The following is a 27,013-nucleotide window of genomic DNA, read 5'->3' on the forward strand; positions in this document are numbered from 1 at the left end:
CTCTGTGTGCTCTATCTGACCGAACCAAATCACAAGTGATTTGTAAGACGGGATATATGTACGTATGTGTAACGAGTGGGAGGAACTTCTCCAACTGAACGCGCATATGTTTGCCATTAGATGAGAGCCAGCCTGAGACGTTGAGATATTGTCTCCTCCTACCACTCAGAGCTGACTATACTCCGATTCAAGTTGAGCACCACACTTTACGATGCACAAGAAACCCACAATTCCATCTCTAGACAGAGCAGAGTTCCGCACTTCCCACTTGAATCTTATCTTTAGATAAGCTTCACTTGTTCTTAGAGATGATCGAAAACATGTTTTGTTCCCTATGAGGATGTTAAAAATACAGCCGAAGTGACAAGTTCTCAACTTTTTTTTTACTTTTCTTTGTTGCATGATAAACTGTCTGCCATCCCATCATTTACCTTTCAGGAAAAAGTTGATAACGAACGAGGTTGCCTCCAAGGCGTTCTAAGAACGTCCTAAATTGTTGGCTGCCATAGGTCTCAATCTGTAAATATTTTACAACCACTTCTACCTTTTTTGTGTTCATAGCCTTCAAAGTAGCGAGAATCATTTGTAAACATGGTATTAATTGTATTATAATTGAGACTGGAGGCGGAAAAAAGTAGAAATCACATAATGATAACATCGGCATATTGTATGGTGCCCCTCTGTATTGAGTTATTACCTTAAAATTTCGGAGACATGAAAATGGAAGTAATATTATCAAAAAGAAATTGCTGTGTAGATAGACTGAATTACTATATGTAACCAGTTGTCCTACAGTCATTGAACAACGCTTCATTAGGCTGTCTGATGTACTCATTATGTATTAACTCCGTGCCTTTGGGAACTTTCTTCCACAATAAGTAGGTCCTGCAAGACGTTCGATTCATTAATATTTGTACGCTGTCTTTATTCAGTTTCACAGAATTAGTCATTATCACTATGGCTATTCTACTACTTAAAATTGGATAATATTGTTGGAGATGCCATGAGCACTTCCCAACCCTTTGCTCATTTCAAACATTCAGAATTTAACGTAAAATAAAGTGCAGTTGAATTCCTACATGATACTACCTGTATTCTACATACACTATGTGAGCAAAAGTACCCGGACACCTGGCTGAAAATCGCTTTCAAGTTCGTGGCGGTTTCCATCGGTAATGCTAGGATCCAGTATGCTGTTGGCCCATCCTTAGCCTTGATGCAACTTCCACTCTCCCAGGCAAACGTTCAGTCAGGTGTTGGAAGGTTTCTTGGGGAATGGCAGCCCACTCTTCACGTAGTGTTGCACTGAGGAGAGGTATCGATGTCGGTCGGTGAGGTCTGGCACGAAGTCGGACTCCAAAACATCGCAAAGGAGTCGTATAGGATTCAGATCAGGACTCTGTGCAGGCCAGTCCATAACAAGGATTTTATTGTCGTGCAATCACTCCGCCACAGGCAGTGAATAATGAACAGGTGCTCGATCGTGTCGAAAGAAGCAATCGCCATTCCCGAATTGCTCTTCAATAGTGGGAAGCAAAAAGGTTTTCGAAACATCAATGTAGGCCTGTGGTGCGATAGTGCCACGCAAAACAAGGGTGCAAGCCCCCTCCATGAAAAACACTACCACACCATAACACTGCCGCCTCCGAATGTTGCCGGCCGAAGTGGCCGTGCGGTTAAAGGCGCTGCAGTCTGGAACCGCAAGACCGCTACGGTCGCAGGTTCGAATCCTGCCTCGGGCATGGATGTTTGTGATGTTCTTAGGTTAGTTAGGTTTAACTAGTTCTAAGTTCTAGGGGACTAATGACCTCAGCAGTTGAGTCCCATAGTGCTCAGAGCCATTTGAACCATTTGAACCTCCAAATGTTACTGTTGGCACTTTACACGCTGGCACATGTCGTTACCGGTCATGCGCCATACCCACACCCTGCCATCGGATCACCACATTGTGTACCATTATTCGTCACTCCACACATCGTTTTTCCACTGTTCAGCCAGCCAATATTTACACTCCTTACACCAAGCGAGGCGTCGTTTGGCATTTACGATAGTGATGTGTCGCTTAGGAGTAGCCGCTCGACTGTGAATTCCAAGTTTTCTCACCTCCCGCCTATCTGTCATATTACTTTCAGTGGATCCTAATGCAGTTAGGAATTCCTGTGTAATGGTCTGGATAGATGTCTACCTATTACACATTACAACCCTCTTCAACTGCCGGCGGTCTCTGTCAGTCAACAGACGAGGTCGGCCTATACGCTTTTGTGCCGTACGTGTCCCTTCACGTTTCTACATCACTATCAGATCGGAAAGAGAGGATCTAGATATTTTCAGGAGTGTGGAAACCTCGCGTACAGACGTATGACGCAAGTGTCACCCAATCACTTGAACACGTTTGAAGTCCGTGAGGCCGACGATTTGGAGTACCTCGCAATACGTGGCAGCACAATGTGTATAGTATGAAAAAGTACGTTTTTGGTAGTGTCCAAATACTTTTGATCGCATAGAGTATATATTTACTCAGAGAAGTCAGTAAATACCGATGCTACACTTTTACAATGACTCAAATGAAGTCCTCTTGATTTAAGAGATAATTAATTGAAACCCTGAGGTGCAAACAGTTGTTGTCGATATACGTTGATGGGGACAGCAGAAAAGGTTTGCCCCGGTCGAGACTCGAACCCGACGTCTGCTGTTTACATGGTAGATGCTCTATGCATCTGAGCCACTGAGGACACATATGAACAGCGCGACTGCAGGGACTTATCACTTGCACGCTTCCGGTGAGACCCACATTCTCAACTGCCCACAAGCTACATACATAATGTACCGAATAGATATTTGGCCATCCGCCCATTACTCGCGCACACTAAAGTGACGATTCCCGTAAGCGTTCGGGCAATCTGTGCCCTTTCCCAGAGACGAAGGTCAGTGGCTGGATAGCCTTTAACTACTTTAGTTTTATCTGTATTCTCTTTATTTCTTCCAATGTTTAGATTCGTTAAACAATTATATCACCATAACCCTTCCAAATAGGAACATTGTGATTTGATATTAAAATTTTCCTTCTCATCTCTTAACAGAATGAACCAGAGCTCTTTTGTAATACCATCTGTTGCTTTGAAGAATGTTACTAATTGACATTTAGATGTGAATGAGAAACACTGAGGTCATAAAGATATGCTGAATTTTTCTCCCAGCACAAAACACATTTACAGTTAAGCACATAATTCCATTAATAATTTCGCACTTTTGGTAATATGGTCTCTCATAGTCCTCTGCACACGTGTAAGACTTTGGGTAATTTAAAACCAATTTTGTTAAGCGCATCGGTGCTTTATTTCTGCTTTGTGAGTACAGGATACAGGACAGTATGAGCAGCTCCAGACTGCGTCTCCACGGTGTGGCGCCCCCTCAGCAGCGGCGACTACGCTCTGTGGGCGGCTCTGCGGGCGGCGCCTGACCTGGCGTGGGGCCTGACTGCAGCTCTGCCCGCAGCGTGTCGGCTGCCTGCCCTCGCATGCTTGGCGTGGCCAGCCCGGGCGTGAGCACCTGCTCAACAGGAAACAACACACGTGACGTCCCAGTGACACCTGGTTACCTTCTTCCTTACCATCAAATTTCAGTAGCCGTAATACCAACACCTGTTACTGCTGCTGGAAATACCAAGCTTGCATTTTATAGGCAAAAAGTGTACTTCAGAAGCGCATGACACATAGATGATTCGTTTCTTTTCTCTGGGATAGTTGCTACCTTACACTTCAGGAACCCTGCTCAAGCCTACAATTGCTTGTCGTGATATATCTAGTTCCAAATCAATTAGGTTACTCCGAATCAGTTATATACACTATGGTGACCTGATACATGTTTTTACAAAGTTGTAGACAGAGAAACTGGTAGATAAATAGGTATCTATGGTAATATTCAGAATACCATTTATCTTTTGTCAACGTTTAAAATATTCGTAAAAGAATTTCCCAAAGCAAGTGAAACAATATAAAAGAACTTAAGCAATAGGCCTATACGAAAGCTCAGTGTTCGTCAGTTCATAGTTTCAAAAGATGTATTACTCCTTGGACCCTATCGAATGAACTTCCAAGTGCTATGTAAGAATTCTACCGTCGAGACAGATTTATTGTTCTATAAGGTAGAGTACCTGCCATTATTATGTTACGTTGATAAGTAGAAAATTAACTGACTAAATGAGTGCTAAAGAAAGATCACTGTGGTTGGCGCAAATCAGGACACCTTCTATCTAATTAGACAATGTTTAGAGCCATTACAGGTAAGATTCTACGTTCTTTATGCAGAACTAACATCGACTTCGTAAGCATTGTCTCGCTTGTAGGTTTTTCCTGATAATGTTTCATTAACTTTCTAACCATTACTTTTATTAGACATCTGAATATATTACACCAAAAACTGAGACACAATTACAGATTACAGCTCAGAAACTGCTGTTACTGTGTAGTGCCAATGACATTATTCCTCAGACTGAGATTTATTTCAGAAAAACTGTCATCTTATGTCTTTTTGGTATAGCAACGTCGACACTGTACCGAAAATCTGTTAATTAATATATTTCTAATCCCGTAACTCATATGGTAACTATACCCTGTTGCATAACAAAATTGTAAATGTGGAAAACAATGAAGTCTATGATATGTAATGTGATGCTTAAATACCATGTACAGCGTATCAGCGTATACCTCAGCACCGCACATTGCTAGTGTGCTTGATAGTTTGTTAATAAGGGATTAACATTCTATCATTCATTCATACTGCAGAAGGGAGAATCTATCACCTTTGGTTTGTTAGTCTTTGTTTATGAAACATGGTAGAAAGTTATTTATTGGAATGTAGTTTTCTGTTAGTACTAATACCTATTCAACGACTAATTGTAATCAAAGTGCAAATTTAGTATCAATTTTTATAAGTGACTGATACTAATATGATTTTGTTCTATAAATGTTATACTGATAAGCTACACAAAGATGAGATATCATCATGATTTAGAAGATAGACCCTGAGAGTGAGCCAAATGTGAACTTGACGGGTCTTATAAAGTGTCCATATTTGGCAAGTAAATCAATTTTTATGAGCCATAATATTAAAGGGAACTGCGACTGAATGTAGCAGAATGTTTGGCGTAATGAGAAACGTGCTAGTGGTCTAATAGTAATAACACCAAGACCTGAGGACATGAGTACTGCACTTGAGCTGCCTGCAGACAGACGCAGTATCTAGGCGCCTGCCTCAGGGAGCCACTAGCGACATCACAGCAGTTAGAGCTGTGCACAGCCTGCTCGCCTTTGCCGGTGTTTACCTTTGAGTGCCCGCCTGCTCTCTGAAATTTGACCCTCATCAATTCCGCTGTCGTCGTCGTCCTCGTCTGCTATGCTGACGGTGTCGTCGTCTTCAGCGTCTCTGTTTTCTCCTACTTCTTCCACCACGTCGTCGCCATCGTCTGCAGCAGCGAGCGGCGTGCAGTACGCCACGAGCAACACACCAGCGATCAGCAGGACGAGGCCTCCCTTCATGTCTGCAGTGGTTTCTACACTGGGTGCCTCGCTACAAGTGTCACTATGGAGCGCACCGGCCTCCTATTATACTGCAGTGGGGCACGTATCACCCAACTCGTAGAAGGCAAGGACAGCTACACAGTGCTTACGTCAAAGTCCACAATCAGCCGCATCGTGGTCATACCTTAAAAGCAGAAATATCTTCCTGGACATGGTATGAAACCTTGAGGCCCAAGGTACTAAAATATGAAAACAAAATTCTAAGCACTACAGCTGATAAACGCAGTAAATCAAGAAAACTTTTCATGTACCTGAAAGTTTGTATACAAGAATTTCGAAACTCTTTCCTTCGTAAGAGCAGCGATATAAAATGGTAATGACTCACATTAAAAACTAATTAGAAAAAAGGACAAGAATTTATTTAATAACTGTTAAAGTCGGTCTTGTTTCCTTTCTTTTGCGTTATTGTGCCGCACACTTAGCTAGAATTTTTCAATGTTATGTATTCAGTTCTGTGATATGTGAGAATTCTTTATTAGCAATTATTAAGGTTTTTTGTATTGTTGTCTTTACAATGACCTGTAACGTGTTGTAATGCTACCTATCCACTCATTTCAGAGACTCCCCAAATTGTCCATACTATTAACCATGACAGAAGAATAGACTTGTGAGCACCAGTACAGATGTTTGGTGCCTCTATAACTATGTTCCATATTAGGAATTTTCTTTCCACTTTTTCGTATTAGTTCTTCCATTGTGACAAATAATAGCAACATAGATAACTATTAACCAAGATTCACATCCATATTAGCAGGAGCCACTCCCTCCGTTTTAGACAATTATTATTAACAGTGTCTGTATACAGAGTGTTGCAAAATGAAACCCTCTCACCATTTTATATCAGTCCAAACATCTATCATAGTCTGAGGCGACGTTAACTTCATAACATTTATAAATAATTAAACTTTCTCTCCATCTACGACTCAGAACTGACAAAACATGTGCTTGAAATATGGCTAATGCATACAATGTGGTTCAGAACGAATAGGCCCTCAGCCCAATTTTTATGAATCTGATTCCATGCTTAAATACGTGCTGTTAGTATACGAGGTGCATTTAAGTTCTAAGGCCTCTGATTTTTTTTCTAACTACTCACCCGAAATCGATGAAACTGGCGTTACTTCTCGACGTAATCGCCCTGCAGACGTACACATTTTTCACAACGCTGATGACATGATTCCATGGCAGCGGCGAAGGCTTCTTTAGGATTCTGTTTTGACCACTGGAAAATCGCTGAGGCAAGAGCAGCATGGCTGGTGAATGTGCGGCCACGGAGAGTGTCTTTCATTGTTGGAAAAAGCCAAAAGTCACTAGGAACCAGGTCAGGTGAGTAGGGAGCATGAGGAATCACTTCAAAGATGTTATCACGAAGAAACTGTTGCGTAAATTTAGCTCGATGTGCGGGTGCGTTGTCTTGGCGAAACAGCACACCCGCAGCCCTTCCCGGACATTTTTGTTGCAGTGCAGGAAGTAATTTGTTCTTCAAAACATTTCCGTATGATGCACCTGTTACCGTAGTGCCCTTTGGAACGCAAAGGATAAGGATTACGCCCTCGCTGTCCCAGAACATGGACACCATCATTTTTTCAGCACTGGCGGTTACCCGAAATTTTTTTGGTGGCGCTGAATCTGTGTGCTTCCATTGAGCTGACTGGCGCTTTGTTTCTGGATTGAAAAATAGCATCCACGTCTCATCCATTGTCACAATCGACGAAAAGAAAGTCCCATTCATGCTGTCGTTGCACGCCAACATTGCTTGGCAACATGCCACACGGGCAACTATGTGGTCGTCTGTCAGCATTCGTGGCAGCCACCTGGATGACACTTTTCGCATTTTCAGGTCGTCATGCAGGATTGTGTGCACAGAACCCACAGAAATGCCAACTCTGGAGGCGATCTGTTCAAGTAAAACAATTCTCTTCACTTTCTCGATCATGTCGTCAGACCGGCTTGTTTGAGCCATAAGTTGTTTCGGTTTGTTGTTACACGATGTTCTACCTTCATTAAACTGTCGCACCCACGAATGCACTTTCGACACATTCATAACTCCATCACCACATGTCTCTTTCAACTGCCGATTAATTTCAATTGGTTTCACACCACGCAAATTCAGAAAAAGAATGATTGCACGCTGTTCAAGCAAGGAAAACGTCGCCATTTTAACTATTTAAAACAGTTCTCATTCTCGCCGCTGACGGTAAAATTCCATCTGCCGTACGGTGCTGCCATCTCTGGGACATATTGACAATGAACGTGGCCTCATTTTAAAACAATGCGCATGTTTCTATCTCTTTCCAGTCCAGAGAAAAAGAAATCGGAGGCCTTAGAACTTGAATGCACCTCATATGAAAGCTCCTGTCTGAGGCCTGGTATGGAAGTATCCGTCTTGCCATGCATTGTTTGTGTGTGATAGACCAGGAAGCCAGGAATGTCAGTCAATGTATGGACTCCTCCACCTGTTTATGGTCTTAACTGCAGTATGGCGGCTTTCATTCTCTTATTCCATTAGGCAATGCATTCATAAATGGATTGAGAAAAGCGATTGTCATTCACACCATTTACTGCTATACAATTAATGGTATGGTGACTACAACCCCTAATCTTCTGCACTCCAATTTGCACCCATCTCACACATGAAATGGATAAAATTAGTTTACAAATTTATCACCATATAGTATTAACCAGCGGCTGTGTGACACAAAGTGCGGGTTAGCTCTCGGTCGGATTGATTTCCTTTTCTTAATCCATTTTGCAGTGTGCTACAAGGCATATCCAAATTTTCTGCAGCCTTCCTAAGCTATAAACCTCAAAAAACAGCACGTTTTACATGTTTCAGATCTTCGGCAGTCCATTTTCCACAAGGATGAAGCATAAACATGTAAATTCTTGGGTCAGTAAAGATCAGTCGACAATGATGGTCTGTCATCAATGATAACAAGTGTATCTACATAAGTGATAAATGTTTGTATACTGTTAACAGCGTTTCATTAGCGCCTTTGGATATCCGACAGATAATGAACGCCACATACCGCTCCGCATCATCCAGGCAGTCACAGAGGACACAGCTATGCATATCTAAAGCGACTCTATATTCCTTTCACATTTACATTAATGTTTGGTTGCAACATTTCACTTTATCTTCACCCCAGAGGAAACCGCTAGTAGTGCCCATGGCCAACCCAAATATTGTGGGGCACTATTGTTCTTAGCGATTAGTCATAGAAGGTATAAAGAAAGATCTCTTGTGTATGTTCCCTCAACAAAAGGTGTTGTTATTGGAGGCTGGGGAGTCTTCCGGTGGATCACCCGCTAAACGTCTGTCGACCCGATCTTGTGTGATAAGGATTACTGAAAGTTGAAGTACTAACTACTGATGATAATTTGCCTCTCGTCATCTAATTCACGATATTCCATGTGATATAAGCACCTTTAAATCTAAATATGTCAGACATATCTGAGTAACGTGTATAATCTGGAGCAATCCTATTTTTATTGCTGTCATCGTTCACTGAAACTACCGTAAGACTGATGTAGAAACGAAAGTGTCTGTCATGAAGACATTAAAACATTGTCAGAAATACATAATACGAAAGTCATACGACCATCCATTTGTGAAGTCCACTTCACGTTGCACAGTAAAGTGTACTTCACAAAGAGAGTTGTAACTGTTGACTGTGATTCTTGTCGATAACTGGTTTGCTTCTAAGAGTTCTGGTAAAAGAAAGCTGAGTTTATTGTTCACTTATTTTTAAATTCCTTTCTTGGCTACTACTGCATTAAGTCTAGTTGGAATTTTTGCCTTTTGGTTCCTGTAAGATACACTCGGTACTCATGTGATTCACAGTATATTGGTAGGAACGTGTCTGCTAGCCTATTACACACTGTAACGGACAGTGAAGTTTTGTAGTTCAGCATAACGAAGTGGCTAGGAATCTCGCTTTGTACGTCAGGCGACCATAGCTACATATATGGAATCGAGATAATATTGTTTCAAGTCTACATAGGAGATTACCTGCGAATCACATGCATCACTTTTTAGGATATTGCTAAATGTTATTAATGTTATACAGAACTGTCTGGGATATTGAATATATACAAGCAAGGGGGCACATACAGTCACAAGCCTGACTGACCCATGGGGAGTTAAAAATAAGCGTTAAAAATATAAATTGGCCGGCATCTAACGATAGACACCTATTACCCAGCAAAAGCATAGTAAAAGGTTTCAGATCTGGTCTTAACTACGAGTCCCGATATAGTCTCAATCCAGTTATGTACTGTTCCGGCAGACCAAGTGACTGGAGATGGGAAGAATCCCTATAGTACGAAGTCCATATGCTGATGTAGATGCCGTAGAAATATTGTGTGCACACTGCAGGTATTTTTATATATAGATATATGTTAACGTTGCTACTAAAGTTTCATAACCAGTGGGTATAATCGTCTTGTTTCTTGCACATGAGATACTGCTTTAGATATAATACTTCATTAATGTCCTATAATAGTTCCAGATGATAACTGTCATAGCCGAAAATTAAAATTTTGTTTTCACGTCTGCATGTACATAGAAGTGTTAGTCTGCAGTTATGTATGTAGGTTAGGAAATGATTTAGTAACTAGAAGAGCACTGAAAGTACGGTTGTTATACGTTCTTCTTTTTATTGCTTTTCATAATGGCAGATTCAGTATCATTTCTCTCAATGTACCACAGTACTGAATACTGTAGATAATCAGTTATTAAACAGAATAAAAGAATTGAAATTTACATATCAGAATAAATGAAGTAAAAGTGAAATTATAACCAGCTCAGAATGCATTATTTATAGTCGACTACTGAAGCAATTTTAATAATTTGGAAACATGCAACATTTTCATCCTCATTTATCAGCAATGACTGTGTTAGAGCTTATAAGACACTAGTTAAGAATCATGTATGTTTGATGCAAAGTGCAGTGGTGCTTTACTTTTCCCATTTTACTGCAGGTTGTAGGACAGTGTGGACACTTCCGACTGTGCCTCTGTTTTGTGGCGCCACTTCAGGAGAGGCAACTACCCACTGTGGTCAGCTCTGCAGGTTGCGTCTGAACTGGCATGTGGTCTGGTTCTGGCTTTGGTTGCAGCATGTCAGCTGCCTGCCCATCCATGTTTGGTGTGGCCGGCCCATGCATGAGCACCTGCTTAATGGTAATCAACACATGTGGTGTTCCAGTGACACATGCTTACATTCCTGTCATGCCAGAAAATTTCAGAAGGCACAATAGCCACATATGCTTACACCTGCTACATCGTTAAGCTTCCCTTTGATGTGCAAAAATTATATGTAAGAAGTGGATGACAAAAAGATGAATGGTCTGATTTATTTGGAATAACTGTTATCTTACAACTCAGGAACATTGGCCTAGCATGTCTTGGCATACCAGTTAAATATTATGTTGCATACCATAAGCCAGTATTTTACAACACGGTAATGTAATAATACATATATGTACAATGGGATAAGCACATAAATAAATTGGAGGAATGTGTTTGTTAAATGTCCAAAAGGTAATTGCTCCGTTTTTACGTTTAACGTGTTTCTAAAACAGTTACGTAGATATAGTAAGATTTTTAAAACCAGTTATAGAGTTTTCCTCACTTCACTACGCCTTGATATGGAATTATCTTAATTGACAGTACTCTATCAGTTGTCTATCACTGAATAATATACTTCGTTGTAGAAGCCACTGACTTGTAGACACATTGTGCTATAAGCCTTACCGTATGTGAGCTTTAAAAACATAATTTCTGTAACTTACTTTTAACACAGTTACTGAAGCAACTTAAACAACTTAAAATACAGCTGGGAAAGTAGGCCTATATGAGTGCTCAATGTATATCGCTGCATATCATCGAAGTGTGTAGTACATAATACAGGTTGAATGCTATTCTAATAAGCTTTGATGTACAATGCAATAATTGTATTGTGGAGCTAGACTTCTTGTTGTATACGACAGAGGAAATGCATCAATTTTTTAATTCCTGAGTATAAAATACATGACTAGTGATGAAATGTACACCGCTGGTAACACAAATCGGGACACATACTGTCCAATTCGAAAGCACCTAGACTTATTAGTGAATAGTTATGACTACACCTATAATTATAGGTATAGCCAGTATTTCTTTTCCAGGGGGTTTCAGTAAAGGTCATCAATGAAAACTGGACTCGTAATAGAACCCCGTAAGGCAATATATAGAGTGTGTAATTGTATATAAAGTCTATTTTATTGTCAGTCATTCAATTAGTAAAATATAACATTTATCATCAAGCAGAAATCAGTCAATAAATTTCATTTGACGGTGGTATCTTCATAGAGATGTGTTTCTATATGACAGTAATGTTCTTGAGAGATGACAGTGAACATTTGTGCATACATGTCGACAGTCCACGTCTTTCCAGCACGAGGTTCAGTTTCAGACAATAACGAGTTAGTGAGTGGAGATAACACCATATAATAAACGCCACGAAGAGAGGAGAAGTACCTGGAAAAGAATGTACGTTTTACTCAGTGGTGACAACAAACACACAGTTTCCACTTTGTAGCCCATCGATTGTTTTTCTTTGGTTGGAATAAAGGTATGAGTTTAATGCTGTATGTCTCGTCGACAGCTAGGGTCGCTGGACATGGAGTATTGCTCCGATTTTATTTTTACTGGAACTGAAGGAAGCGGGGTGGCCATTTTAAGGTATCATTCTTGTATTCGCCTAAACGAACTGTGAAGCTACAGAAAATCAAAATCGGGATGGTGGCTCTGGAGATCAACTCGTATACCAGGACTGCAAGTCTAGTGCACTATGCCAACCCGCTCAGTGCCGTGGTGGAAATGGGAGACGAAAACAACAAGATTTCCTGAAAGCACACAGTAGGAGCGCCATGTTCAAACCTGCAACTTATTACCAGTAATCAAAAATGTATTAAATTAAGCATATTTTAAAAAAGGTCGGTTACAGAGTTGACTGTGCTCGGATACTGCACGAAACTTAACGACTTTTCCCGACACTTAGGTCTACTGATTACGACTATAGCTTCTAGAAGTTCTCTTGGCACTATCTTCTCCTTTCCCTAATAGGTATTTGTCGGCAATGTCGGAAATTGTTGTGCCGTTTGTGTACTGTTTGAGAGCCCAGTCAACCTTAGCAATCAATGATTATTTGTAAGTATTACATCACACGGTTAATTTAATTTTATCCTCATTACTTCAAATAAGCACCACATTGAGGATATGAGGGTAGTGGTAATAGGCCTTCACCAACCTTTGTTACTTCGACGCTTTCCTAGCTACAATACATAATGAAACGCTAGTCCTTCATGTTTCAATTAACATCCGTTTCATTGCCGTAAGAAATGCAGTATCTGAGAATTGGCTGATTTGACGGTTACATTTCTAGAGAACAGTTATAGACCTTAAAATGAGTTTTCAAAAATTTAAAGAAAGTACCAGAAACCTAGTTGGTTAATGTATATTGTTACTTATTAGTCTAAAGGAAATAGTGTGGTTAATGACTACCGAGTTTTAACTTTCTTCCCAGGTTTTTCAATATTCAACCGTGTAGTTTCACTTATTTATCAGTACATACATCTGTACTTCGTTGTTCCGCTGTCAGAAACATGCGCTTTCTGCTGGGTCTTTTGTTGAACACTGCTATATTTGGCTATGGAGGAGGCATCCAACGTCAACAAACCATTGATTGGTTACGTTCTTAAAAGAAACTAAGTGAAATGTTTGAATATTTTATTTGTGGTGAGAGTGCTATGGGCGGGATAGAACTAATAGACTGAAGGAGAAAGGAATACAAATGTTCATGGAGGGAACATGTTATTCTGCAGACCTGCACCGATGTTGTTCATGAAAAGCGCAAGAACCCTTATTAGAAGGATTTTTATGCTATTACAGGTACATTTTATCTAAAAGAAACCGTTATTTCTGCGAGATAGGCGCATCAAATGTAAAATGGAATGAGAGAAACCAATTTCATGTTGGTCGTGACTTTACGAAGATATTTTGAAAATCTGTAATGTAAATAATGACACAAACACAATACGGATTGGAGTACTCAAGTACAATTTCGAGAAGGGCATATCGACGATCGTCTTGTTGTTGAAGGTGTATAACACGGTAACTGAACGAAAAGGATTTTCAAATTTGATGTCGTAATAATATTCACAGTAAGACTGAACGATCATATGGTGATGACGCATCTGTTTGGGTAATTTCATTGGTTATCATTTGGAAGCAAATGGAGATGAAAGACAGTTCGCACTCTTAAGACATTCTGAAAATTTGGAGTGGATACGTACCAAAAACCGGGACGAAACCAAAACGGCTGTTCTGAAAGTTCTATGAAGATTCCTTATTCTTTTGAATAATAAATCAGCATAAGAAAACTGTGACACCTTTGGAAAGACAAGTTATTCCTTCTCTTATCTGACATGTGGAAACAAGTCAGGAGGAAAGACCAAAAACAGGAGAGCGTTTCAGTCGATGAAACTCTTACTGTAATCCTAGAGGACAACTGATCACAAGTTTATGAAGTGGAGACGTATCTCTCTTCAAACATGTTCTTGCACAAAGCCGCAAGAGACATCCAGAGTCAATGAAATGACTTCTCACAATTATCGTTTGTCCGAAAAAGAAAGCAGACCATTCAGATCCAAAGCTGAGAATCAACTGCGTTTCCAATTCTGTTATTTCAGCTGCAAGACCGAAATCCATCGTTAAGGTGCTACGCCTCTGAAACAGACTATGTTACACCTTGAATTTCATCAACTCAATTTGTAACAGAGAATACTCGTACGCTCGTACAGAGTATGGCCTGGAACAACACATTAACATCAGTTACACTGACCGATGATCATACACACAGTCACTCGGAGGCGCATTAATATAAGAGGTCCAATTCCAAGATAACACAGATGTGGCATTATGACGATAAGTACACAAGAAACGAGAAAAAAACATGTTTAACTCCACTCAGGTGTGAAATGTCCGTGACTTCCAGGATTCCAAGCTGGGGTGTTATTGCCTCTGATCCGTGTAGCTGGTCTTGGAGACTAGGTCGGGCACTTGCCGATCATTATTCTTCCCGCAAACTGACGCTATCAGACCTTAAACGAGGCAGTAGGGCTTGCCTCCGTCATATTGAACCACTCGCGGCTTGTCGAGGTCTGTAGCATACATCAGGAGTCAACCAAAGGCAACAACTTGCCACCACGTTCCCTCCAGCTAGCTGACAGTACCAGGGCCTGCAAAAACAACAACACACACCTTAACCAAAGGCCCTAGCTCCAGACGTATGATCAGATTGATATCGGCAACCTAAGCTCTTGGTAGTGACTGCAGAGTGCCATGCAGCCAGTATTCAGTCGGGAACTGCGCTGCTGCCACGGTCTCAGGTTCGAATCCTGCCTGGGGCATTGATGTGTGTGATGTCCTTAGGTTAGTTAGGTGTAAGTAGTCCTAAGTCTAGGGGACTGATGACCTCAGATGTTAAGTCCCATAGTGGTCAGAGCCGTTTGAACCTTTAAAGCCGCCACAGCTCACACAAACTGAATGTTGACAGACAAAGGGTGTTGTTTGTATCCTCCACTCTGTGTCAGCGTTGACTTTCATCTGGCGATTAGTGCATATTACGAAGATTGACTTGCCCGAATTTTGTAAACTGTGCTTCTACCTCACACAAAATGTTTCATTGTTATGCCACCTGAAGCGCCAGAATCGTTTCTATTCTTCTCAGTGTTAAACAGTGTAATTCGTATAAATATAAATATAAATAGGATGCTGTCAATAATCAGAGCAAAATACCTCGGACCTTTGGAGGTGACGGAGTCCCACCTCTAACTGACAAACCAGGGACTCCTAAGATACGACTTGGCAAACAAATGATAATGAGATGTGGAGCTATTAATATCAATGAGGGCTACTCTGGGAAGAAGGTAGAGCTGGCAGAGGCTGCAAGTAAGATGGGGCTGGACGTTTTAGCTGTTAGTGACATTCGGGTAAGGGGTGAGAAAGAAGAGGAAATGGGAGAATACAAGGTCTACATGTCAGGAGTCAAAGCAGGAATAGCACAATGGGGTGTAGGGCTTTACATCAGGAAAGAAATGGAACCCAGCATAGTTGCAATAAGGTACGTAAACGAACGACTGATGTGGATAGATTTGACAGTGTCTAGCAAGAAAATTAGGATTGTGTCAGTATATTCGCATTGTGAAGGGACAGATCAAGATAAGATGGGTAGTTTTTATGAGGCACTCAGTGATGTAGTTGTTAGAATAAAGGACAAGGATACTGTTCTGCTCATAGGTGATTTTAACGCCAGGATTGGAAATCGAACAGAAGGGTATGAAAAGGTTATGGGTAAATTTGGAGAGGATATGGAGGCCAACAGGAATGGGAAACAACTCTTGGATTTCTGTGCCAGTATGGGCTTAGTAATCACAAACTCCTTTTTTAAACATAAGAACATTCACCGGTATACTTGGGAAGGCAGGGGAACCAGATCTGTCATTGACTATATAATAACAGATCAGGAATTCAGGAGGGCTGTGAGGGACACGCGTGTATTCAGGGGATTCTTTGATGACACTGATCATTATTTAATCTGCAGTGAAATTGGGATTGTGAGGCCGAAAGTGCAGGAGGTCAGGTCCATATGTAGGAGGATAAGAGTGGAGAAACTTCAGGATAAGGAAATCAGGCACACGTACATAACAGCGATCTCAGAAAGGTACCAGTTAGTTGAATGTAGTCAATTACAGTCATTGGAAAAGGAATGGACAAGGTACAGTGACCCAGTTCTAGAAGTGGCTAAAGAATGTCTTGGAACAGTAGTGTGTAAAAGTAGGATGAAGCAAACAGCTTGGTGGAATGGTACAATCAAGGCAGCCTGTAAAAGGAAAAAGAAGGCGTATCAAAAATGGCTACATACCAGAACCCAGGTAGACAGAGAAAGTTATGTTGAAGAAAGAAACAAAGCCAAACAGATAATTGCAGCATCGAAGAAGAAATCGTGGGAAGACTTTGGAAACAGGTTGGAGACTATGGGTCAAGCTGCTGGAAAACCATTCTGGAGTGTAATTAGCAGTCTTCGAAAGGGAGGTAAGAAGAAAATGACAAGTATTTTGGACAGGTCAGGAAAACTGCTGGTGAATCCTGTGGATGCCTTGGGCAGATGGAGGGAATATTTTGAAGAGTTGCTCAATGTAGGTGAAAATGCGATCAGTAATGTTTCAGATTTCGAGGTAGAATGGGATAGGAATGATGATGGAAATAGGATCACATTTGAGGAAGTGGAAAAAATGGTCAATAGATTGCAGTGCAATAAAGCGCCTGGGGTGGATGAAATTAAGTCGGAACTCATCAAATACAGTGGAATGTCAGGTCTTAAATGGCTACACAGGATAATTGAAATGGCCTGGGAGTCGGGACAGGTTCCATCAGACTGGACAAAAGCAGTAATCACACCAATCTGTAAACATGTAAACAGAAAAGATTGTAACAACTACAGAGGTATCTCTTTAATCAGCGTTGTGGGTAAAATATTCTCAGGTATTGTTGAAAGGAAAGTGCGAGTATTAGTTGAGGACCAATTGGATGAAACTCAGTGTGAGTTTAGGCATCTTAGAGGTTGTCAGGACCAGATCTTTAGCTTACGGCAAATAATGGAGAAGTGTTATGAGTGGAACAGGGATTTGTATCTATGCTTTATAGATCTAGAAAAGGCTTATGACCGGGTTCCTAGGAGGTAGTTATTGTCTGTTCTACAAGATTATGGAATAGGAGGCAAACTTTTGCAAGCAATTAAAGGTCTTGACATGGATAGTCAGGCAGCAGTTAGAGTTGACGGTAAATTGAGTTCATGGTTCAGAGTAGTTTCAGGGGTAAGACAAGGCTGCAACCTGTCTCCATTGTTGTTCATATTATTTATGGATCATATGTTGAAAACAATAGACTGGCTGGGTGAGATTAAGATATGTGAACACAAAATAAGCAGTCTTGCATATGCGGATGACTTAGTTGTGATGGCAGATTCTATTGAAAGTTTGCAAAGTAATATTTCAGAGCTAGATCAGAAATGTAAGGACTATGGTATGAAGATTAGCATCTCCAAAACGAAAGTAATGTCAGTGGGAAAGAAATATAAACGGATTGAGTGCCAAATAGGAGGAACAAAGTTAGAACAGGTGGACGGTTTCGAGTACTTAGGATGCATATTCTCACAGGATGGCATCATAGTGAAAGAACTGGAAGCGAGGTGTAGCAAAGCTAATGCAGTGAGCGCTCAGCTACGATCTACTCTCTTCTGCAAGAAGGAAGTCAGTACCAAGACTAAGTTATCTGTGCACCGTTCAATCTTTCGACCAACTTTGTTGTATGGGAGCGAAAACTGGGTGGATTCAGGTTACCTTATCAACAAGGTTGAGGTTACGGATATGAAAGTAGCTAGGATGATTGCACGTACTAGTAGATGGGAACAATGGCAGGAGGGTGTCCACAATGAGGAAATCAAAGAAAAACTGGGAATGAACTCTATAGATGTAGCAGTCAGGGCGAACAGGCTTAGATGGTGGGGTCATGTTACACGCATGGGAGAAGCAAGGTTACCCAAGAGACTCATGGATTCAGCAATAGATGGTAGGAGGAGTCGGGGCAGACCGAGGAGAAGGTACCTGGATTCGGTTAAGAATGATTTTGAAGTAATAGATATAACATCAGAAGAGGCACCAATGTTAGCACTGAATAGGGGATCATGGGGGAACTGTATAAGGGGGGCTATGCTCCAGACTGAACGCTGAAAGGCATAATCAGTCTTAAATGATGATGATGATGATGATGATGATTTAAAAAATCTCCGTCAGTGTAATTTGTTTCACTTGTTTCTTCTTATTTGTAACTTTTCTTGTGGATGCTGCATATAAGTTTTTTTAAATACTAAAGAAGTTTTCAGTAGGAAGATCGTGTACTCTTTATTTCAGTACCATAATAGGTTCACTGAATACTGAATGCCTACTATTTTTTGTAGCCCATCCTATGAGCCACTCGCTGAATTTTGTAAGGAGGAATGGACGACTTGGTCGTGGTTTTCTCAGCCGCCACCGTGGACATATCATTGAAATAACTAGTATGTACGTTTAACATTTCAGAGGTTTCAGATGTAACCCATCTGCTAAAGGAATTCTTTGCGATACAAAGTTTTCTGTGTGCTCTATTTGACCCGACGAAAGCACTAGTGATTTCTAAGACGGTATATAAGTACGTATGTGTAATGAGTGTGTGGAACTTGACCAAATGAAACCGCATTTGCGCATATGCGCATATGAATGCGATTAGATGAGAGCCAGCTTAGGACGTTGAGATGTTATGTCTCCACCTACAACTCAGAGCTGACTATACTCCCTTTCAAGTTGAGCACCCCACATTACGGTGCACGAGTCATCCACAGTTCCATCTCTAGACAGAACAGCGTTCCGCACTTCCCACTTGAATCTCATCTTCAGATACGCATCATGTGTTTATAGAGATGATCGAAAACGTTTTTTCGTTAAAAGTATGTTACAAATATAGCCAAAGTGACAAGTTCTCAACTGTTTTTACTTATCTTCGAATCACGAGAAACTATCTGCCATTCCATCATTTACCTTTCCGTAAAAAATCGGTACCGAACGAGACTGTCTGTTTCTAAGCCGTTCTGAGAACGCTGAAATTTTTGGCTGCTGTAGGTCTCAAGGTGTAAGAATTTTACGAACACCTCTACCTTGTTTATGTTCATAGCTTTTGGAGCAGCAAGAATCGCTTTATTAGGCTGCCTCAAGTGCTCATTATGTATTAATTCCGTGTACTTGCAAATATTCTCCCACTATACATAGGTCCTATAAGACGTCCGATACATCTTTACGTTGTTTTTATTCAGTTTCACAGTATTCCTCATTATTATTATGGCTATTCTAATGATGTCGTCAGAAGTACTATCAGCACTTCCCGACTCTTGGCTCTTTTAAATCATACGGAATTTACCTTCCAAGTGTAAAAATTGTGATTTCAAATTAAAGTTTCCCTTTCATCTCTTAACGGAATGAACGAGAGCTCTTCTGCAACAATATCTGCTGCTTTGAAAAATAGTACTTATAGGCACTTAGATCTCAATGGGACACACAGAGGTCATAGAAAAACCCTGCACAGAACACATTTACAGTAAGCACATAATTCCATTAAAAACTTCTGAATTTTGATAACATTGTCTCTCGTAGTCGTCATATGTCTGTATGTCTGCTTACACGTGTAAAACCTTGGGTAGCAAAACCATTTTTTTTAGTTACATTGGTGCTTTATTTCTGCTTTGTGAGTACAGTATGAGCAGCTCCAGACTGCGTCTCCATGGCGTGGGCTCCTCCAGCAGCGGCGACTACGCTCTGTGGGCGGCTCTGCGGGCGGCGCCTGACCTGGCGTGGGGCCTGACTGCAGCTCTGCCCGCAGCGTGTCGGCTGCCTGCCCTCGCATGCTTGGCGTGGCCAGCCCGGGCGTGAGCACCTGCTCAACAGGAAACAACACACGTGATGTTACAGTGACACCTGGTTACCTTCTTTCTTACCAGAAAATTTCAGAAGCCGTAATACCAACACCTGTTACTGCTGCTGCAACGACTAAGCTAGCTTAAAAGCAAAAAGGAACGCTGATCTAGCCTACAATTGCTAGTCGTGGTATATTTAGTTCCAAATAATGTGGTATACGGCCAATCCGTGTTTTACACTATGGTGACCTGATACATGTATTTACAAAGTTGTAGACACAGAAATACAATATTCAAAATATCATTGATCTTTTTGCACGTGTAAAATGTTTAAAAAAATGTTATGCAAATGTCTGTGGTGAGACTTTTAAAAGTAGTTTTAGCGTTTTCCTCAGTTCAGTACAACCGTCATTTACAGTAGATCGTAATCACCTCAGTCACTGCATGATGTACTGTTTTGTACAAGCCACTAACATGCACACATATTCTGTGACTAAATGACTACTGAAGAAAGATTCACTGTGCGTGGCCCAAATCAGGACACCTTCTATCTAATTAGACAGTGATTGGAGCCATTATAGTTATGATACTGTGCCCGACATACACAACTACCATCTTCTTCTTAAGCATTGTCGCGCTTGTAAGTTCTTGCTAATAATGTTTCATTTACTTTTGTCACATTACTTTCATTAGACATCTGAATATGTCACACCAAAAATAAGACATAATTACGGACTACAGCTCAAATACTGCTGTTACTGTGTAGTGTCAATGACATTATTCCTCAGACTTAGTGACACTAAGGTTTATTACAGAGAAACTGTCGTCTTATATCTTTTTGGTGTAACAACGTCGACACTGTACCGAAACTCTGTTAATTATTATATTCCTTAACAAGTAACTGGTATGGTAACTGTACCCTGTTGTATAACAAAATGGTAAATATGAAAAATAATAAAGTATACCAATGTAAAAGGGAACGTCAGTTAGGTAATGAGCTACATTTTCAGCGTGTTAGTGTATATTTCACCACCGTACAATGCTTTCGTGCGTGAGAGTTTGTTAATAATCTCTTAAAATTCTATGATTCTTTCATGCTGCAGAAGGAAAAGTCTGTCACATTTATTTTATTAGTGTTTGTTTATGTAACATGGTAGAAAGTTATTTATTTGTTAATACCATTACCTATTCAATGACTAATTGTATTGAAAGTGCAGTTTAGTACCAGTTTTAATAGGTGACTGATACTGATATGTTTTTTGTCTAAATATGTTATACTGATAAGCTACACGGAGATTAAATGTCATCATGGTTCAGCAGATAGACCCTCAGAGTGTTCCAAATGTGAACCTGACAGGTCTAACAGGGGGTCCATATTTGGCAAGTAAAACAATTATTATCAGACATAATATTGGAGGGAATTGTGACTGAATGTAGCAACATATTTAGCCTATTAAGAAACGTGATCGTGGTGTAATAGTAATATCACCAAAACTGGACGACATGAATGCTGCACTTGAGCTGCCTGCAGACACAGTGTCAGAGCGCCTGCCTCAGGGAGCCACTAGCGACACCACAGCAGTTAGAGCCGTGCACAGCCTGCTCGCCTTTGCTGGTGTTTACCTTTGAGTGCCCGCCTGCTCTCTGCATTTGGACCCTCCTCAGGATCGATGACGTAGACATCGTCGTCTGCTATGCTGTCGCCGTCGTCGTCATCAGCGTCTCTGTTTTCTCCTACTTCTTCCACGACTTCGTCGCCATCGTCTGCAGCAGCCAGCGGCGTGCAGTACGCCACGAGCAACACACCAGCGATCAGCAGGACGAGGCCTCCCTTCATGGCTGCAATGGTTTCTACACTGGGTGCCTCGCTACAAGTGTCACTGGGGAGCTCACCGGCCTCCTCTTATACTGCAGTGGGGCGCTTATCACCCGACTCGTAGAAGGCAAGCGCAGCTACACAGCGCTTACGTCAAAGCTCTACTGTGGTCATATCTTAAAGGCAGAATTATCTTGCTGGACATGCTATGAAACCTTGAGGCTCAAGGTACTAAAAGACGAAAAACAAAACAGTAAGCACTACAGCTGATAAACAACCAAGAAAACTAATTATGTACCTGAAAGTTTATACACATGAATTACGAACGTCTTCCATTCGTAAGAACAGCAATATAGAAGGGAAATCACTCACTTTAAGAACTAATTTAAAAAGTACAGGAATTTATTCAATAACAGTTAATGTCATCCTAGTTCTCGTTACATTGTGTTATCATGCTGCACATTTAACTAGAATTTTTCAATATTAAGTATTACAATTCTCCGATTATTTATGTCAGAATCCGTTATAAAATTTTTGCAATTATTAAAGTTTTGTTTTGTTCTCTTTACAATGAATCTTACGTTCATATAGTGTAACCTATCCATTCATTTAAGAGGCTTCCCAAATTCTTCATACTATTAACCATGCAGAATAATAGACTTGTGAACACCAGTACTGATGTTTGGGCCCCTATAACTATGTTCCATATTAGGAATTTTCTTTCCCCTTTTTCGTATTGCTACTTCCATTGTGACAAATAATAGCAACATTGATAACTATGAATTAAGATTCACATAAATATTACCTGGATCCATTCTCTCAGCTTTATTTAATAATTATTCACAATTTTTGTGTACAGGCTATTGCAAAATGAAACACGTACACCATTTTATATCAGTCCAAATACCTATCAAACTCTGAGGAGACGTTAACTACATAACAGTCATAAATAATTAAACTTTCTCTTTATCCATCACCCAGAACTGACACGACATAGGCTTGAAGTGAGACTCTCGTGGGCACTAATTCATACAATGCGGTTCGAAACGAACAGCCCGTGAACCCAGTTTTTCGGAATCTCTTTTCATGCCTAAATGCGTGCTGGCAGTAAATGAAAGCTGCTGTCTGCTTCCTGGTATGGAAGTATTCGTCTTCCCCTGCATTGTTTATACATGACGCACCAGGAGACCAGGAATGCTAGTGAAGTATCTATACATTTCTCAAGCTTTTTATGGTTTGAACTGCTGTATGGCGGCTTTCATTCTCATATTCCATTTGGTAATGAATTCATAAAGGGTATGAGTAAAGAGACTATCATTTACGCCACGTACTGCTGTACAATTAATGGTATGGTGACTACGGCCCCCAATCTTCTGCACTTCACTTTGTCCCAATCTGAGACGTAAAAATCGATATAATTACTTCACAAAGACGTCACCATATAGTTTCAATCAGCGGTTGTGTGACACAAAGTGCAGCTTACCTCACGATCGGATTAATCTCCTTTTCTTAATTCATCTTGTAGTGTGCTAGAAGCTATATCAAAACTTTCAACGGCCAACCTAAGCAATAAACCTCCATCAACAACTTGTATTACATGTTTCAGATCTTCTGCAGTCCATTATCTACCTGTCTGAAACATAAAAATGTATACCGTTGGGTCAATAAATATCAATGGAGAATGATGGTCAGTGATCAACGACGACAATTGTATATACATAAAAGATAAATGTGTATGTACTGTTAACAACGTCTCATTACCGCCTTTGGACATAAGACAATTAATAAATTGCATACCTAACGTGACTCTATATTCCTTTCACATTAACATAAATGTTTAACTGCAACATTTCACTGTATGTTCACTCTCGAGGAAACCGCCAGTAATGCACCTTACTAAACAGTTGTCGCCATTCTCACACCTGACTGAGCTGGTGGGCAAAATCCATCACGTGGTCAACCCAAACAGTGTGGGGCGCTATTGTCCTTAGCGATTCGTAGTAGAAGGCGTAAAGCAGGAATTCTCTTGTGTTTCCTCAACAAAAAGGTGTTGTTAGTGGGGATCAGGCGAGTTTTCTAGTGTATCACCAACTAAACGTCTGTCGACTCGGTCTGGTGTGATAAAGGTTACAGAAAGTGAAGTACTAAATACTGACGACAATTTGCCTCCCGTCATCTAATACACAGTATTCCATGTGATATAAGCATTACTCAGTACTCTATTAGTTCTCTGTCACTGAATGATACACTTCGTTGCAGAGGCTACTAACATGTAGACATACTGTGCTGTAAGCCTTATCGTATGTGTGCTTTAAAATCATAATTTCTGTAGCTTACTTTTTAACTCAATTGTAGAAGGAAGTTAAACAACTTAAACAAATTCGGGAAAGTAGGACTATATGAGTGCTTATTGTATGTCGTTACATATCATCAAAGTGTGTAGCACATAATACAGGTTGAATGCTATTCTAATCAGCTTTCATGTACAATGCAATAATTGTATTGTGGAGCTAGACTTCTTGTTCTATACGAAAGAGGAAATGCATCAACTGTTTCTAATTTATGGGGATAAAATGCATGATTAGTGAAGAATTGTACACCGCTGGTAGCACAAATACTATCCAATCCGGAAACTCCAAGACTCGCAAGTGAATAGTTATGACTCTATTCCCTACACCTATAACCATAGGTATAGCCTGCATTTCATTTCCAGGGGGTTTCAACAAAGGTCATCATTTTAAACTGAACTTGTAATAGAACACCCTATGGCAATATACAGAGTGTGTAATTATATATAAAATCTATTTTATTGTCAGTCATTCATTTCGTAAATTATAAAATTTATCATCAAGCAGAAATCAGTCAATAAAATGCATTTGACGATGGTATCTCCATTGAGATGTGTTTCTGTATGGCGGTAATGTTCTTTAGAGATGACAGTGAACATTTGTGCATACATGACGACCGTCCACATCTTTCCAGCACGAAATCCAATTCCTAACAATAACAAGTTAGTGAGTGGAGTTAACAGCATACAATAACAGCCACGAAGTGAGGAGAAGTACCCGGAAAAGAATTGCCGTTTTACTCAGTGCTGATAACAGACACACGGTTTACACTTCGTTAGCAGGTCGTTTGTTTGCTTTGATTGAAATGAGGATATTAGTTAAATGCTTTATGTTGCTGGACACGACGTATTGCGCCGATAATCATTTACCGGAATTGAAGGAAGCGGCGTGGCCACTTCAATGTAGCCTTCAAGAAATTAACGTATGGTGAGCTGAGAAGCTATTTACAACTCAAATCAGAATGGCGGCCCTGGGTTCAACTCGGGTATCACGAATGCGAGTCTGGTGCATTACGTACTATGCCAACCCCCTAAGTGCCATGGTGGAAATGGCAAACGAAAAAAAACAAGATTTCCTGAAAGCGTACAACAGGAGCGTCATGTTGAAACGTATGACTTATTAATAGTAATGAATTAAATTAAGCATATTTCAAAAATTTTCGAACTCAAAATATACTATGCTCGCCTACTGCACGAAACTCTACGACTTTCCCCGTCACATAGGCTTACTGATTACGACCATAGCTTCCGGAAGTTTCTTTGGAAGTTTCGCCTCCTTTTACCGATATGTTTCTGTCGGTAAACTTAGAAATCATCTTACCGTTTGTGTTCTGTTTGAGGTCCCGGTCATTCTTAGCAGTCAATGAATATTTGTAAGTGTTATATAGCATGGTCAATTTATTATCCTCATTACTTCAAATAAGCGCCACGTTGAGGATATGAGAGTATTTATAGTTACTACGACGCTTTCCTAGGTATAATACATCTGTTCCTCAAGTTAAAAAGAATATAAGTTTCGTTGCCATAAGAAATGCTGTGTCTGAGAATTGGCTGATTTTACGGTTTTCTAGATAACAGTTATAGATCTTGAAAAGTGTTTTCAACAATTTAATGAAAGTTCCAGAACTTAGTTGGTTGATGCAGAGTATAACTTATTAGCTTTATGGAAAGAGTGTGGTTAATGACTATCTGGTTTTGACTTTCTACTCAGGTTTTTCAATATTCACCGGTGTAGTTTCACTTATTTATCAGTCCAGATATCCGTTCTTCGTTGTTTCGCTGTTAGAAAGATGAGCTTTCTGCTGAGTCTTTTGTTGAACACTGCTATGTTTGGTTATGGAGGAGGCATCAGTCGTCAACAGAACATTGCTTTGCTACGTTCTTAAATAAAAGTCAGCACAATGTTTGAATATTTTATTAGTGGTGAAAGTGTTATGGACGGGGTAGAGCTAACAAAGGGAAGGAAAAAGGGATACAAATGTTCATTGAGAGAACATGTTATTCTGGTGAGCTGCACCGATGTTGTTCATGGAAAGTGCAAGAACCCTTATTAGAAGGGTTATTGTGCTAGAACAGGTACAGAGTAATATGAGTTCTACATTTATCGATCGTCAGTTCAGACATTTTATCTTAAAGGAAACTGTTATTTCTGTGTGAAACCCGCTTCACATGTAAAACGAAATGAGAAAATCAATTTTATGTTGGTCGTGATTTTAGAAGATATTTTGAAAATCTGTAATGGAAATAACAACAAAACAGATTAATGACTGGGGTACTCAAGTGAAATTTCGAGAATTGCACAGCGAAGATCGTCTTGTTGTTGAAGGTGGGTAGCATGGTAGGTGAACAAAAAGGATTTTCATATTTGATGTTGTAATAATATTCACAGTAAGACTGAATGATCGTATTGTGAGGACGTATCTGTCTGGGTGAATTTCATTGATTTTCATTTGGAAGCAAACTCTAAAGACTTTCTGAAGAATTGCTGAGGATACTTCCCAAAAAACGAGACGAAACGAAAACGGTTGTCCTGAAAGTTCTATGAAGATTTCTTATTCGTTTGAAAAATAAATCGGCACAAAAACCATTATAGCTTTCAAAGCACAAGTTATTCCTAGTATTATCTGACATGTGGTAAGAGGTCAGAAGGAAAGGTCAAGACTAGGAACTCATCTCAGTTTGAACTCTTGCTGTAATCCTGGAGGACAACAGATCACAATTTT

At 40.2% G+C, this 27,013-nt stretch overlaps 4 protein-coding genes across 8 annotated transcripts in view; 1 reads left to right on the plus strand and 3 right to left on the minus strand.

The window, feature by feature from the left end:
* The window catches only part of LOC126094852 (uncharacterized), a 207,027-nt gene that overhangs the window by 53,626 nt on the left and 126,388 nt on the right, over positions 1 to 27,013 (plus strand). The gene's annotated exons all lie outside the window — the stretch shown is intronic.
* The window catches only part of LOC126094849 (uncharacterized), a 154,032-nt gene that overhangs the window by 26,039 nt on the left and 100,980 nt on the right, over positions 1 to 27,013 (minus strand). The gene's annotated exons all lie outside the window — the stretch shown is intronic.
* On the minus strand, positions 3,319 to 5,564 carry LOC126094857 (uncharacterized). Its single transcript, XM_049909484.1, has 2 exons — positions 5,324 to 5,564; positions 3,319 to 3,549 (listed from the first exon to the last, which is right to left on the minus strand). The coding sequence occupies exons 1-2, from the start codon at positions 5,535 to 5,537 to the stop codon at positions 3,425 to 3,427; spliced, it is 339 nt and encodes a 112-aa protein (XP_049765441.1). The 5' UTR covers positions 5,538 to 5,564; the 3' UTR covers positions 3,319 to 3,424.
* LOC126094859 (uncharacterized) lies at positions 19,929 to 22,006 on the minus strand. The gene is made up of 2 exons (XM_049909488.1): positions 21,751 to 22,006; positions 19,929 to 20,147 (listed from the first exon to the last, which is right to left on the minus strand). The coding sequence occupies exons 1-2, from the start codon at positions 21,962 to 21,964 to the stop codon at positions 20,023 to 20,025; spliced, it is 339 nt and encodes a 112-aa protein (XP_049765445.1). The 5' UTR covers positions 21,965 to 22,006; the 3' UTR covers positions 19,929 to 20,022.

The sequence above is a fragment of the Schistocerca cancellata genome, chromosome 8, assembly GCF_023864275.1.
Source record: "Schistocerca cancellata isolate TAMUIC-IGC-003103 chromosome 8, iqSchCanc2.1, whole genome shotgun sequence".
In the NCBI taxonomy this organism is placed as follows: domain Eukaryota; kingdom Metazoa; phylum Arthropoda; class Insecta; order Orthoptera; family Acrididae; genus Schistocerca; species Schistocerca cancellata.